Source organism: Rhinopithecus roxellana, chromosome 1 (genome assembly GCF_007565055.1).
Source record: "Rhinopithecus roxellana isolate Shanxi Qingling chromosome 1, ASM756505v1, whole genome shotgun sequence".
Classification (NCBI taxonomy): domain Eukaryota; kingdom Metazoa; phylum Chordata; class Mammalia; order Primates; family Cercopithecidae; genus Rhinopithecus; species Rhinopithecus roxellana.
In genome coordinates, this window is record NC_044549.1 from 173,524,192 (window position 1) to 173,540,650 (window position 16,459).

The 16,459-nt window shown below is 39.5% G+C and overlaps 1 protein-coding gene across 2 annotated transcripts in view; it reads left to right on the forward strand.

Moving 5' to 3' along the window:
- EFHB (EF-hand domain family member B) overlaps positions 1-16,459 on the forward strand; it is a 69,426-nt gene that overhangs the window by 2,006 nt on the left and 50,961 nt on the right. Inside the window, exon 2 of one of the 2 annotated variants that reach the window (XM_030938820.1) lies at positions 809-1,044. In XM_030938820.1, the coding sequence (XP_030794680.1) occupies positions 809-1,044 (236 nt within the window). Of the gene's footprint in view, positions 1-56; positions 1,045-16,459 lie in introns of those variants that run through there. The other variant, XM_030938816.1, reaches the window with a different exon arrangement.

Genomic DNA, 16,459 nt, shown 5'->3' on the forward strand with positions numbered 1-16,459 from the left:
CCAAGGAGGACTTGAGCGCAAAGTCCCGCCCCTGTTTCCCAGGTAACCGGATAAACAGACTCCATCTTTTCCTCGGTGAACTCAGCTAGGTGTTAAGAGGCAGGCAGGAAGCAGCGGGCAGGAAGTACGAGTGAGGTTGTGCTCTTTCCTGAGAGTGGGGTTCCTCAAGGGATTGGAAACGTCCCTCGAGCCAGGTACAGTTTTCTCCTTAGAGATGAGTGCTCTTGGAGAAATGAGAGTGGGGAGAAATCGTCCCTGAACATGGAGATTGGACACCCCAACGAAGGGAAGGATGATTTAGGAGACAGGAGGGTCATCATGGGAACAAAATTTCCCATGGAGTTGGGGATCAGAGTGGGATTAGGAAAAGAAGATTCCCGATGCGGGGAGAGCCCTGTGGTTAGTAATAAGTGTGAGGGAAGGATGACATCACCAGAAACAAAATTTCCATTGAGCAAGGGGCTTGAAATGGGATCAGAAAGACAGAATATTTCTAAGACTCTCATGCAGAGGGGTAGTTTAGGAGTGGGCAGTGTCTCAGCCTCAGAGGGAACAAAACCTTCTCTGTTGCCAGGAAGAATGGGGTTAGAAAATGAAAGTCTTCTTGCAAGTTATACCCATGAACGGATAATACAGCCTCCTTTGGGCAGGGTGTGTGGAAGTCCACAGGCTGTAGGGAGCAGCAGAGCTCCTTTGGCTAGTGGCTCTGAAAGGGTAGAGCAGTTAGTGGGAAAGCCTGCTTTGGATATGGAACCAAGACAGGAAATGGAAAAAGAGCCTACCTGTGTTGTAATGAAACCCAGCACAGAGGTTAAGCCTCTTGTGGAGGTGGACATCGGACTAACCCAAGCCGAGGAGCCAGGTGAGACTAAGAATACAGAGCCCCAAATGGGCTTGGTGATAGAACCTCCCCAATGCCAGTTTGCCCAACAACCTGAAGAGAGAAAGGAGGCTGGAAACATTGAATCAGGAGTGGAACCTCCAGATCGCATCAGACCCATATACTCTGGGAAATTTTTTGATCGAACACCTTGCTGGCCAAGTGTAAGTTTTTTCCACTTTCCCTGGGAACTAAACTGTGTATAGCTATGTCTTTATTGAGATGATAAAGTGATGAAACTTGTTTTGAAGAGACAAATTACGAAGATTTCATGAGATTCGTAAATTTCTTGCTCCACTGGACTCCTTGCAGATGTTACTTAGATTTCTGATTCTCTGCCTCCCTTCCTAGATGTCAGCTTTGTTTTCTGTGCACACCAGTAGTTTGTTCTGATTTTTTTCTCTTTTCTCCTTTAACTTTCATTTTATTTTCCTCAAGCCTCTCACATATTGAGATACATGAAGATACATGCTGTGTCCTAATATTCACACTTTGAATGGAAAAAGAAAAGTGTTTCTTTTTCCATTCATTGTTTAGTCTGTGAGTTATTTGTTCTTTCAGCAAAGACTTGTGGTGGCCATTGTGCCAGATACAGGACAAAATAAAATGAAAAGTACATGATCCCTACTTCTAGGTTTAGGCTCACTCCAGTAATGGAGACAGATAACTAAAGGAATAGTATACGGTTACCTAAATGAATAAAAATCACACTATTCTTCCTTTATAGAAGTACACTCTGAATACAGAGCTCAGTGTAAAGATAGCACAATTCTGTTTAGAGGAGATGGGAAAGGCTTAATAGGAAAAGTAATGTTTGAGCTAACATTGAAAGGTGTCAGTATTTGAAGAAAGAATGAGGTTAGAGCATTTTAGGCATAAAAAGGTACAGAGCACGACCACTGTTTCCTATGTTTGAGAGGCATGAAGAGTTCTATTCAGCCAGCAGGGTGTTGAGAGATGAAGATGAAGAAGAAATACGTAGAAGACATCTAAAGGCCCAGAATGTAGGGATAAAACATATGGATACAGTATCAATGGTGGATCTTAATGAGGGTAGAAATAAATAAAATTTGCCTTTTAGAAAGATAATTCTGATATCAGTAGTTACGATGAACTGGAAGGGGGAGCTACTGAATGACAAGTAGGTAGTTAGAAGAACATTCCAAAGTTCTGATGGACTGGAATTAATGTAGAATTAGAAAGAATAGAAAGTAGACTGCACTTCTGAGAGGTTTTTAGATGATATTTTTAAAAATTGCCACTTGGTTGTGGATCTATGTGGTGAGTATGGGAAGGTTAATGGATGACTCAGGAGTTTCTGTGTTGATAATGATCTCTTTGGGTTTGGTGGCAAATGCATGTCCAGTGTTGGCTATCTTCAGTATGAGATAACAGGTGAAGAAGCCAGGGAGACACTTGGTAATATGAGACAATTGATGCCCTGTGGGTGTGAATGGGAGAAGAAAGTCAAGGCAAGAATCTTGGGAAACATTGACAAGAGGTAATCAGTGAAAAAGATGTCAATAAGATGAGTTCTTGAGGGCAAAGACTATATCTTGTTTATTGGTTACCTTCATGTCATACCACAATACCTGGCTTACGGTGGTCAGTCAATAAATACACGTTTGATAAATAGAAGGAAGCCTGGATGATTAAATGGGAGAAAGACCAGTCAGAAAAGAAAAAGGTAAGTCTGAGACACTGGTATTGAGGAGCATAAGAAAGTGTCCTTAAGGTATAATGTGAATAAAATATTCCACACACTGAAATTTGAGAATAAAACTCAGCTGAAGAGGTCACAGGGCTTCCACAGAATTTTGTCTGGGTTTGAAGACTTTTCCCCTTCAGACTCAGAATGTTCTTTTCTTCTGTGTCTCACATTGCTTTCTGATTTCCTCTTTGGATTTTCCCAGCCACTTTACTTGACCACACCTGTTCCCATTTCTGGATTGGTTCTGCAGTTTATAGCTTCTGATCTGATCTGATCTGATCTCACACACATGCAGACACCAGCTTCCAGTTTCCAGCACAGGCAATTCTAAAACCTCTGCTTCCTCCCACTTCTCATACCTTCCTTTCTAAATGTGATAGGACAAGAAAGAGAATGTTGAGGAGAGAGTGACCAGCAGTGTTAAATCATCTCTGATGGGCGTTGTGCAGTGGCACTACCTGTAATCCCAGCACTTTGGGAGGCTGAGGCAGGAGGTTTTTTTTTTTTTTTTTTTTGAGACAGAGTCTCACTCCATCATCCAGGCTGGAGTGCAGTGGTGCAATCTCAGCTCGCTGCAAACTCGGCCCCCTGGGCTTAAGTGATTCTTGTGCCTCAGCCTCCCAGTAGCTGGAATTCTGGGAGCATGCCACCACACCCGGTTAATTTTTTTTCCTTCTTGTTTTTTTTTTTTTTTTTTAATTTAAGTTTTGTATTTTTAATTGAGAAGGGGTTTCGCCATGTTGGCCAGGCTGGTCCCCTACTCCTGACCTCAAGTGTTCGGCCCACCTTGGCCTCCCAAAGTGCTAGGATTACAGGCATGAGCCACCACACCCAGCAGGCAAGAGGATTTCTTGAGGCCAGGAGTTTGTCATCAGCCTGGGCAACATAGCAAGACTCTGCCTATACAAAAAAGAAAAATTAGCCCAGTGTGGTAGCGTGTGCCTGTAGTCCTAGCTACCTGGGAGAGATGCGAAGATCAGTTGAGCCTGGGAGTTCAAGGTTCCAGTGAGCTATGATCACGCCACTGCATTCCAGTCTGGGTGACAAAATGAGAGCCTGTCTCCAAAAACAAAGTAAAAATAAGATTGATTAACTTTGGACATTAAGAAATTACGAACATTGTTAGAATGACATAATAGAAAAAGAATTCAGATTATAATATACTGAAGAGCGAATGGGTTATTAGAATCAGAGAAAGCGAACATAAAATTTTTTTCCCTTAAGAATTACGACAGAAAGAGAAAGAGTAAATATTCCACTTAGGAATCTTATTATTTAGTGAATCAGTGGAGGAGTTTGAGATAACACAAAGGAAGAGAATGGGTGGAACCAGATTCTGTATGAGTGGAAGGGAATGGAATTAGGATTATAGGCAAGAGGAGGGAGTCTAACTGCATTAGAAACAAGGCTTCATTTAAAAATAATTTTTAAGATGTTAAAATATTTATTTTGATTATAACACAAGAATAATGACATTATAGAAAATTTAGAAAACAGGGATGAAAATGCCTATAATCTTATCACCTCAACACAATCCCTGTTAGCACTTTACTGTTTCATGATTATTAATATTTATTGGTGGCTCACTATATTAATATGGCTATTCATAGACCTTTGCAGGTATTAATTCGTTTGCCCTTATTGCAACCTGTGAGGTATCTACTATTACTAAATCCTATTTTACAGGTAAGGAAATGGAAGCAAATTTAGGTAATTCGGCTAAAGTCATATAGCTAAAAAGTGGTGGAATCTGAAGTCTCAAATTCCTATTTGAGAGCCTGAGTTCTTAATTACTCTATACTTCTTATGACACTTTTATCCAAATGCACTTTTATGTAGTTGTTATATTGAGTGTAAAATTTGTTTTGATTTTTCATTTGTTATTTATAAGATTTCACTATTAGTACAAAGACTTCAAAAAGATCTTTTAATGATAAAAAATATTTAAGCCAATTCTTTTTTGTTGTTGTTAAGACAGAGTCTCGCGCTGTCACCCAGGCTGGAGTGCAGTGGCACCATCTCGGCTCACTGCAACCTCCGCCTCCTGGGTTCAAGCAATTCTCCTGCCTCAGCCTCCTGAGTAGCTGGAATTATAGGTGTCTGCCCCCATGCCCGGCTAATTTTTTTGTATTTTTAGTAGAGATGGATGGGGTTTCATCATATTGGCCAGGCTGGTCTTGAACTCCTGACTTCGTGATCCACCCACCTCAGCCTTCCAAAGTGCAGGGATTACAGGCATGAGCCACTGCACCTGGTCAAGCCAATTCTCTGGTTAACTCTTTCCCTCTATTGTTGGGCATTTATTTTTTATTTTTCCAGAATTTTCTACAAAACAGTTTGTCAGCCAGGCATGGTGGCTCATGCCTGTAATCCCAGCATTTTGTGAGGCTGAGGTGGGAAGACTGCTTGAGTCCAGGAGTTTGAGTTTAACCTGGGCAACATAGTGACACCTTGTCTCAAAAAAAAAAAAAAAGTTAAAAAAAAAGTCTTTTTATATGTGTTGGAATATTTTCTTAAGGAAAGAGTTTCAGCAGAAGGCAAAAGCATGGATCTTTTTCTAGTTTCTATTGCCAAATCTCTTCCTAAAAGATTGTAGAAATAAATTTTAAAAATCATAATAATTTGTTAGGCATTGTTTTAATTTACGTTTCTTTGACTTATAATTAGATTGGAAATTGCTTCATATGTTCGTTTTTATTGTTTTTGTTGTCCTTGTGTGTGGTCACCTTGCTGAACTCTTATTAGTCATAATTGCTTATCATTATTTCCTTTGTTTATGACTATTTTGCTTGTGTATGGATATTTTAGGTAGACAATCATATTGACACTTTTTCCTTTTCTCTTTGGTATCCATCTATACCTTTCATCTGTCTCTATTTCCTACCTCATTGCATTGGCTATGATTTAAAAAAAAAAATACAGTATTAAAAACAAGGTCTCTTGGCTAGGCATGGTGGCTTGCCCCTGAGATCCCAGCACTTTGGGAGGCCAAGGCAGGTGGATCACCTGAGGTCAGTAGTTTGAGACCAGCCTGGGCAACATGGCAAAACTCTGTCTCTACTAAAAAATACAAGAATTAGCTGGGTGTGGTGGCAAGCGCCTGTAATCCCAGCTACTTGGAAGGCTGAGGCAGGAGAATCACTTGAGCCTGGGTGGTGGAGGTTGCAGTGAGCCAAGATCGCACCACTGGCCTGGGCGACAGAGTGAGACTCCATCTCAAACAAACAAACAAAACAACAACAATAACAACAAGTTCTCGTTTCTGATTTTAATGGGAAGGATTCTAATGTTTCACTATTACCTATGATTTTGTGGGAGATTTCTGATGTTTAAAGTTAAGAACGCTTGTATCCATTTCCAGTTTGCTAAGAAAGTTTAAAAATCAGGACTAAACAATCTGTGAAAAGCTTTCCCTGCGTTTATTGAAATATATATTTTTTTCTGAATTAAAATAGTTCATTTTCTTTTTTTTAAAAATTATACTTTAAGTTCTAGGGTACATGTGCACAACGTGCAGGTTTGTTACATATGTATACATGTGCCATGTTGGTGTGCTGCACCCATTAACTTGTCATTTACATTAGATATATCTCCCAATGCTATCCCTCCCCCTCCCCCCTCCCCACAATAGGACCCAGTGTGTGATGTTCCCCTTCCCCTTCCTGTGTCCAAGTGATCTCACTGTTCAATTCCCACCTATGAGTGAGAACATGCGGTATTTGGTTTTCTGTTCTTGCAATAGTTTGCTGAGAATGATGGTTTCCAGCTGCATCCATGTCCCTACAAAGGACACGAACTCATCCTTTTTTATGGCTGCATAGTATTCCATGGTGTATATGTGCCACATTTTCTTAATCCAGTCTGTCACTGATGGATATTTGGGTTGATTCCAAGTCTTTGCTATTGTGAATAGTGCCTTAATAAAAATACGTGTGCATGTGTCTTTATAGCAGCATGACTTATAATCCTTTGGGTATACCCCTGGTAATGGGATGGCTGGGTCAAATGGTATTTCTAGTTCTAGATCCTTGAGGAATCGCCACACTGTTTTCCACAATGGTTGAACTAGTTTACAGTCCCACCAACAGTGTAAAAGTGTTCCTATTTCTCCACATCCTCTCCAGCACCTGTTGTTTCCTGATTTTTTAATGATTGCCATTCTAACTGGTGTGAGATGGTATCTCATTGTGGTTTTGATTCGCATTTCTCTGATGGCCAGTGATGATGAGCATTTTTTCATGTGTTGGCTGCATTAATGTCTTCTTTTGAGAAGTGTCTGTTCATATCCTTTCCCCACTTTTTGATGGGGTGGTTTGTTTTTTTCTTGTATATTTGTTTGAGTTCTTTGTAGGTTCTGGATATTAGCCCTTTGTCAGATGAGTAGATTGCAAAAATTTTCTCCCATTCTGTAGGTTGCCTGTTCACTCTGATGGTAGTTTCTTTTGCTGTGCAGAAGCTCTTTAGTTTAATTAGATCCCATTTGTCAATTTTGGCTTTTGCTGCCGTTGCTTTTGGTGTTTTAGACATGAAGTCTTTGCCCATGCCTATGTCCTGAATGGTATTACATAAGTTTTCTTCTAGGGTTTTTATGGTATTAGGTCTAACATTTAAGTCTCTAATCCATCTTGAATTAATTTTCATATAAGGAGTAAGGAAAGGATCCAGTTTCAGCTTTCTACTTATGGCTAGCCAATTTTCCCAGCACCATTTATTAAATAGGGAATCCTTTCCCCATTTGTTGTTTCTGTCAGGTTTGTCAAAGATCAGATGGCTATAGATATGTGGTATTTGAAAACTGGCACAAGACAGGGATGCCCTCTCTCACCACTCCTATTCAACATAGTGTTGGAAGTTCTGGCTAGGGCAATCAGGCAAGAGAAAGAAATAAAGCGTATTCAGTTAGGAAAAGAAGAAATCAAATTGTCCCTGTTTGCAGATGACATGATTGTATATTTAGAAAACCCCATCGTCTCAGCCCAAAATCTCCTTAAGCTGATAAGCAACTTCAGAAAAGTCTCAGGATACAAAATCAATGTGCAAAAATCACAAACATTCTTATACACCAGTAACAGACAAACAGAGAGCCAAATCACGAAGGAACTCCCATTCACAATAGCTTCAAAGAGAATAAAATACCTAGGAATCCAACTTACAAAGGATGTAAAGGACCTCTTCAAGGAGAACTGCAAACCACTGCTCAGTGAAATAAAAGAGGACACAAACAAATGGAAGAACATACCATGCTCATGGATAGGAAGAATCAATATCGTGAAAATGGCCATACTGCCCAAGGTAATTTATAGATTCAATGCCATCCCCATTAAGCTACCAATGACTTTCTTCACAGAATTGGAAAAAACTGCTTTAAAGTTCATATGGAACCAAAAAAGACCCCACATTGCCAAGACAATCCTAAGCCAAAAGAACAAAGCTGGAGGTATCACGCTACCTGACTTTATACTGCAAGGCTACAATAACCAAAACAGCATGGTACTGGTACCAAAACAGAAATATAGACCAATGTAACAGAACAGAGCCCTCAGAAAAAATAGTTCATTTTCTAAGGGTAAACCATCTTCATATTTTTGGCCTAAGCCCTACTTGTTGTGATATATTATGTTCATAATATATCCCTGGATTTGACGTGCCAGTGTTTCACTAGGATTTTTGTATTTGTGGTTCTCTGTAAATGTAGACAGTAGTTTTTCTTTTTGTGTTTGGTATTGGGGTAATGCTAGTGTATAAAAAGAATTGAGAAGCTTCTCATCTTTCCAACTGTCTTTATGCTTTCTTTATATGTTATAGTATTAGCTACTATATAGTAAATAATATAGTATTATATATAGTATATACTATATAATATAGTATTATATATAGTATAATATAAATATAATATATATATTATATATATAATATAGTATTATATATAGTATATACTATATTTAGTATATACTATATTTATAACATACACTATATACTATATATTATAGTATTATATATAGTATTATATATTATATAGAGTATATATGTAGTATTATAGTATATAGTATATATCATAAAGTATATATTATATAATACTATATAATAATATATAGCATATACTATATAATAAATTGTTATATTAAATAAATATTTAATAAAATATTAAATTAAACATTAAATAAAATAATAATATATAGTATATACTATATAATACTATATAATAATAATATATGCTATATTTAGTATATACTATATCTAGTTTATACTATATATACTATATATAGTTTATAGTATGTGTGGTATATATATAGTACATGCAGCATATACACTATAGTTATTTATTTATATATAGTACAGTATTTATTTATAGTATTATCTACTTCTTGTAAGCTTGGTTAAACTCAAATAGCTGAAAAAGGAAGGGAAGGAAATCCCTAATATCCTGACCAGGGGATGGGATAGTAAAGTATTTGATGCCCCTGAGTCTCAGAGTAAGAAGGAAGTGCATTTGGGTGAGGTTGAAACCCAGTGTCAAGCATGGCTGTGAGGAGAGTTTAGATGAAAATCCCCATTGTGAATAACCTGCAAGATCAATCCTTGAGGATAATCACTTTGCATCAGGGTGCATTCAGGGAACTGGAAGAGCTTATTTTAATGAGAGAGCTTTCCAGTTTTGAGCAAGGAAGAGTAGATACACCTCATTTTAGAAATACTCATCCTGTGGTTTGAAGTTGCTGCCCAAAGTTGGTGTTTAGTTGCGGGTGAAGATTTGCTCTGATGGATTTATGAGACCCATCAGGCAAGTTCTTCTAGTAAAGCAGTCATGGATATGGAACCAGTGCAGCAAGGAAAAGTTTCCAAGAAATACTGGCTTAAGGAGAGATTTCTGGTGTGTCCTTAATCAAAAAGATTCTTGTGAAAGGAGGTCCTCTGTGTGGAGTCCTGGTAGCCCTTGAAAGAGCACTTGACTTTTGAAAAACAAAATCTCTACAATGGTCATTTTCTAAGATATCCCAAGACTGTCCCTTGATTTCCATCAATGCACTGACTATGGCAGAAACCTGGAATTACTAAGACAAAACATCTGAAGCATACAAAGTGCATTGGTAAATAATATTGAGTCCTGGAATAGAAAGAGGAAGAAGGAAATAGAGTTTCAAGGGAAACTTTACAAAAATTACAGTGTCCACGATAGCGTAGTGCCATGGGAGGTTGAGGCTGCAATGAACTGTGATGGTATCACTTCACTCCAGCCTGGTTGACAGAGTGAGATCCTATTTAAAAAACAAAACAAGGCCCGGTGGGTGGCTCATGCCTGTAATCCCAGCATTTTGGGAGGCCGAAGTGGGCGGATCAGCTGAGGTTGGGAGTTCGAGATCAGCCTGACCAAAATAGAGAAACCCCACCTCTACTAAAAATACAAAATTAGCTGGGTGTGGTGACAGGGCCTGTAATCCCAGCTACTCAGGAGGCTGAGGTGGGTGAATCGCTTGAGCCCGGGAGGCGGAGGTTGTGGTGAGCTGAGATCGTGCCATTGCACTCCAGCCTGGGCAACAAGAGTGAAACTCCGTCTCAAAAATAAAAATAAAAAGTAAAAAAACAAAAAACCCCAAAAACCCACACACAAACAAACGCTGGGGCTGCATAGATGAAAAATTACATAGCACTTGCATTCAAGGAGCTTAGAGTCTAGAGACTGGAGACCAACAGACAAATGACTTTTTAATATGGTAAATGTCATGCAAAGGGGTGCCTTGCTTTTTCCTGTTTTGTACTAGTAGAACCTGACAGCTATTTTGGGAATAGGTGGAGGGAAAGGTGCCCCCCATTATAAATCTTGTGGGACCTTTCTAGTTATGCAGGCCCTGGTATTGGAGAAAATACCACGTACAAAGATTTATTTTGTATGAATTTGCAAAGCTAATCTCTGCAGAATTCTGGGAATTGGGTGTTTTTATTTGCATAATGGGTTCAGTGTCTTCCGGGCAGAAAGGGAATGGGTACCATCACTCCTAATTCTCTCTGCGATGTTTAGAATTGGGGATCTCTCTGGGTAAAACAGAGGGATCTTGACCAAGGGCAAGTGGGAGAGCTGTAACCATTATGCTAACCCACATTAAGTTTGAAGAGTGGAAGGTGGTGTGATGATTATGGGTCTGTGGGTCCTGAGCAGCTGAAAATGGTCGTATATCAACCTTCCTGAGTTGACTTGAATCTTGGGACTCACTTGTATGAGAAATGAAAGAGGTACTTGGCCATTAAAGGCTGTAACACTGGGGGTTGACTGAGGAGGTGGCCAAGCAAGGTATCTCTGGTGTGGTTAGGGACTGAACAAAGAGGCAGCTGAGCAAGGAGATGGTTGGTGCAGTTGGGAGTTGGGTTACAGACAGAAAGCCTAAGCAGATAAGTAAAAATATTTAGGACAATAATGCCAGGGTTATTGAGGACAATAACCCATTTCTCACCGACGGAGAAAAGGGTTACAAATATGGAAAGGAGAAGAATAGAATGAATTGTGTTGTGTTGGATTGTGATTAGAGGTATTCATACACATTTATGATGTATCTATATATCTGTGTCCATGGATTCTAACTACATACATTTAACTAGACAGGATATTATAGGATCAATATACATGCAAGTGTGCGGGGGTGTTTGTCTATTCATATGTTTCCTAACTCTATTTAAGAGAGCGTAGAAGCAGTATTTCTCTAGTAGCAATGAGCACACCAAAATCCAGATCTTTATTTCTTAATACTATTCTCTATGAAAAGAAATTAAGCTCCTTGGAGAAATGGCTGACTCTAGGACTTGCACAGGCTAGTACGATATGAACATGGAACATCTTTATGAGCAAAAAAGTGAGAAGAATCCTAAAGAATCATGGAGATATAAAACAACTTTGAAGAAACAAATTTGATGAGTCTTCCCCTAGCCCAAACTGGTATACATTGAGTATTGAATAAAATTGCCACTGAATAAAATAGAAATCCACGAGTACATAGGGATGTAAATACATAAATGTGTGAATAAATAGTGAGAAAAGGCCTGGCGCGGTGGTTTATGCCTGTAATCCCAGCACTTTGGGAGGTCGAGATGGGAGGATCACAAGGTCAGGAGTTCGAGACCAGCCTGGCCAACGTAGTGAAACCCTGTCTCTACTAAAAATACAAAAATTAGCCAGGCATGGTGGCGTGTGCCTGTAGTCCCAGCTACTCGGGAGGTTGAGGCAGGAGAATGGCTTGAACCTGGGAGGCAGAGGTTATGGTGAGCTGAGATCATACCAGATGAAGACTTTCTAATTCTAGCATTCTTTCTACATTTATTAATTGCATTATACTTATACTGCAAGGAAGTTTTCTCTCTCTCTTTTTTTTTTTTTTTTTTTTTTGAGACAGAGTCTCGCTCTGTTGCCCAGGCTGGATTGCCCAGGGTGGATAGGGTTTTGCTCTTGTTGCTCAGGCTGGAGTGCAGTGGCGTGATCTCGGCTCACTCAGCCTCTGCCTCCTGGGTTCCAGTGAGTCTCCTGCCTCGGCCTCCCGAGTAGCTGGGACTACAGGTGTGTGCCACCACGCCTGGCTAATTATTGTATTTTTTTTGTAGCAACGGGGTTTCATCATTTGGCAGCCATCACAGTAATAACAATTTAGGAAAGAATCATCATTAGTTTTTTTTTTTTTTTTTTTTTAAGAGAAAAGGGTCTCACTTTGTTGCCCAGGCTGGTCTTGAACCCTGGGCTCCAGGAGTCCTCCTGCCTCAGCCCCTCAAAGTGCTGGGATGATAGGCATGGGCCACCACGCCCAGCTCATCAGTACCTATTAAAACAATAGGTGAAAAGTAGAAATTTTATTTAGATTATCGTGTTTAAATTCTAAAAAGTTATTTCTTCTCAGGTTGTCTTTTAAAATTTCTAATCTTGTTTTATGAATGCAATAAATGCAACATCTTATTATATCTGTCAGGTAATCCCTTTTGTTTGTTTACGTTTTCCTATTCCCTCTATGTTTGTGTTTGTTTTTTATTAGCTTGTTTGGCCCCTCCCTTTCAAATTGGAGTCTAATAACTCATATTAAAACATTAAGCAGACTGGGCATGGTGGCTCACGCCTGTGATCCCACCACTTTGGGAGGCCAAGGTGGGCATATCACTTGAGCTCAGAAGTTTGAGACCAGCCTGGGCAACATGACAAAAATTCGTCTCTACAAAAAGAAATTACAAAAATTAGCTAGGCATGGTGGCACACACTTGTAGTCCCAGTTACTAGGAAGGCTGATGCGGGAGGATAGTGGAGGTTGCACTGAGCCGACGTTGACAGGCAGAGATTGCAGTGAGCTCAGATTTGCACTACTGCACTCCAGCCTAGACGACCAAATCAGACCCTGTCTCAAAAACAAAACAAAACAAAATAAATTAGTAGCTGTGTGTGTGTTGCATGGCTTGTTTACCCTGGGGCTTTTTTTTTGAGATAGGGTCTTGCTCTTGTTGCTCAGGCTGGAGTGCAGTGGCGTGATCTCGGCTCACTCAGCCTCCGCCTCCTGGGTTCCAGTGAGTCTCCTGCCTCGGCCTCCCGAGTAGCTGGGACTACATGTGTGTGCCACCACGCCTGGCTAATTTTTGTATTTTTTTTGTAGCAATGGGGTTTCATCATGTTGGTCAGGCTGCTCTTGAACTCCTGACCTCGTGATCCGCCTGCCTTTGCCTCCCAAAGTGCTGGGATTACAGGCGTGAGCCACCGCATCGGGCTGGGGCACAGTTATAAGGTGATCAAGTGATGAGGCAGCTTTTATTTTGGGAGAGTCCCCAGTACTAATTTTTTTTTTCTCTAGGTTATTCAGATTTTCCAGAGAATATTGATAATGGTAATAATAGTTGAAACTTACATAGCACATAGTGTGTGTGGACACTGTTCTAAGCATTTTATATGTATTAACTCATTTAATTCTCACAGTGATCTCTATGAGGTTGGTACTGTTTTTTTTTATATATATATATATATTTTATTTATTTATTTTTATTTTTTATTTATTTATTTTTATTATACTTTAAGTTCTAGGGTACATGTGCATAACATGCAGGTTTGTTACATATGTATATTTGTGCCATGTTGGTGTGCTGCACCCATCAACTCGTCAGCACCCATCAATTCATCATTTATATCATGTATAATTCCCCGATGCAATCCCTCCCCCGTCCCCCTTCCCCATGATGTGCCCCAGTGTGTGATGTTCCCCTTCCTGAGTCCAAGTGATCTCATTGTTCAGTTCCCACCTATGAGTGAGAACATGCGGTGTTTGGTTTTCTCTTCTTGTGATAGTTTGCTAAGAATGATGGTTTCCAGCTGCATCCATGTCCCTACAAAGGACGCAAACTCATCCTTTTTTATGGCTGCATAGTATTCCATGGTGTATATGTGCCACATTTTCTTAATCCAGTCTGTCACAGATGGACATTTGGGTTGATTCCAAGTCTTTGCTATTGTGAATAGTGCTGCAATAAACATACGTGTGCATGTGTCTTTGTAGTAGAATAATTTATAATCCTTTGGGTATATACCCAGTAGTGGGATGGCTGGGTCATATGGTACCTCTAGTTCTAGATCCTTGAGGAATTGCCATACTGTTTTCCATAATGGTTGAACTAGTTTACAGTCCCACCAACAGTGTAAAAGTGTTCCTATTTCTCCACATCCTCTCCAACACCTGTTGTTTCCTGATTTTTTAATGATTGCCGTTCTAACTGGTGTGAGATGGTATCTCATTGTGGTTTTGATTTGCATTTCTCTGATGGCGAGTGATGATGAGCATTTTTTCATGTGTCTGTTGGCTGTATGAATGTCTTCTTTTGAGAAATGTCTGTTCATATCCTTTGCCCACTTTTTGATGGGGTTGTTTGTTTTTTCTTGTATATTTGTTTGAGTTCTTTGTAGATTCTGGATATTAGCCCTTTGTCAGATGAGTAGATTGCAAAAATGTTCTCCCATTCTGTAGGTTGCCTGTTCACTCTGATGGTAGTTTCTTTTGCTGTGCAGAAGCTCTTTAGTTTAATGAGATCCCATTTGTCAATTTTGGCTTTTGCTGCCATTGCTTTTGGTGTTTTAGACATGAAGTCCTTGCCCATGCCTATGTCCTGAATGATACTACCTAGGTTTTCTTCTAGGGTTTTTATGGTATTAGGTCTAACATTTAAGTCTCTAATCCATCTTGAATTAATCTTCGTATAAGGAGTAAGGAAAGGATCCAGTTTCAGCTTTCTACTTATGGCTAGCCAATTTTCCCAGCACCATTTATTAAATAGGGAATCCTTTCCCCATTTCTTGTTTCTCTAAGGTTTGTCAAAGATCAGATGGCTGTAGATGTGTGGTATTATTTCTGAGGACTCTGTTCTGTTCCATTGGTCTATATCTCTGTTTTGGTACCAGTACCATGCTGTTTTGGTTACTGTAGCCTTGTAGTATAGTTTGAAGTCAGGTAGCGTGACGCCTCCAGCTTTGTCGTTTTGACTTAGGATTGTCTTGGCAATGCGGGCTCTTTTTTGGTTCCATATGAACTTTAAAGCAGTTTTTTCCAATTCTGTGAAGAAATTCATTGGTAGCTTGATGGGGATGGCATTGAATCTAAATAACCTTGGGCAGTATGGCCATTTTCACAATATTGATTCTTCCTATGCATGAGCATGGTATGTTCTTCCATTTGTTTGTGTCCTCTTTGATTTCACTGAGCAGTGGTTTGTAGTTCTCCTTGAAGAGGTCCTTTACCTCCCTTGTAAGTTGGATTCCTAGGTATTTTATTCTCTTTGAAGCTATTGTGAATGGAAGTTCATTCCTGATTTGGCTCTCTGTTTGTCTGTTACTGGTGTATAAGAATGTTTGTGATTTTTGCACATTAATTTTGTATCCTGAGACTTTTCTGAAGTTGCTTATCAGCTTAAGGAGATTTTGGGCTGAGACGATGGGGTTTTCTAAATATACAATCATGTCATCTGCAAACAGGGACAATTTGACTTCTTCTTTTCCTAACTGAATACGCTTTATTTCTTTCTCTTGCCTGATTGCCCTAGCCAGAACTTCCAACACTATGTTGAATAGGAGTGGTGAGAGAGGGCATCCCTGTCTTGTGCCAGTTTTCAAAGGGAATTTTTCCAGTTTTTGCCCATTCAGTATGATATTAGCTGTGGGTTTGTCATAAATAGCTCTTATTATTTTGAGGTACGTTCCATCAATACCGAATTTATTGAGCATTTTTAGCATGAAGGGCTGTTGAATTTTGTCAAAAGCCTTTTCTGCATCTATTGAGGTAATCATGTGGTTCTTGACTTTGGTTCTGTTTATATGCTGGATTACGTTTATTGATTTGCGAATGTTGAACCAGCCTTGCATCCCAGGGATGAAGCCCACTTGATCATGGTGGATAAGCTTTTTGATGTGCTGCTGAATCCGGTTTGCCAGTATTTTATTGAGGATTTTTGCATCGATGTTCATCAGGGATATTGGTCTAAAATTCTCTTTTTTTGTTGTGTCTCTGCCAGGCTTTGGTATCAGGATGATGTTGGCCTCATAAAATGAGTTAGGGAGGATTCCCTCTTTTTCTATTGATTGGAATAGTTTCAGAAGGAATGGTACCAGCTCCTCCTTGAACCTCTGGTAGAATTCAGCTGTGAATCCATCTGGTCCTGGACTTTTTTTGGTTGGTAGGCTATTAATTATTGCCTCAATTTCAGAACCTGCTATTGGTCTATTCAGGGATTCAACTTCCTCCTGGTTTAGTCTTCGGAGAGTGTAAGTGTCCAGGAACTTATCCATTTCTTCTAGATTTTCTAGTTGATTTGCGTAGAGGTGTTTATAGTATTCTCTGATGGTAGATTGTATTTCTGTGGGGTCGGTGGTGATA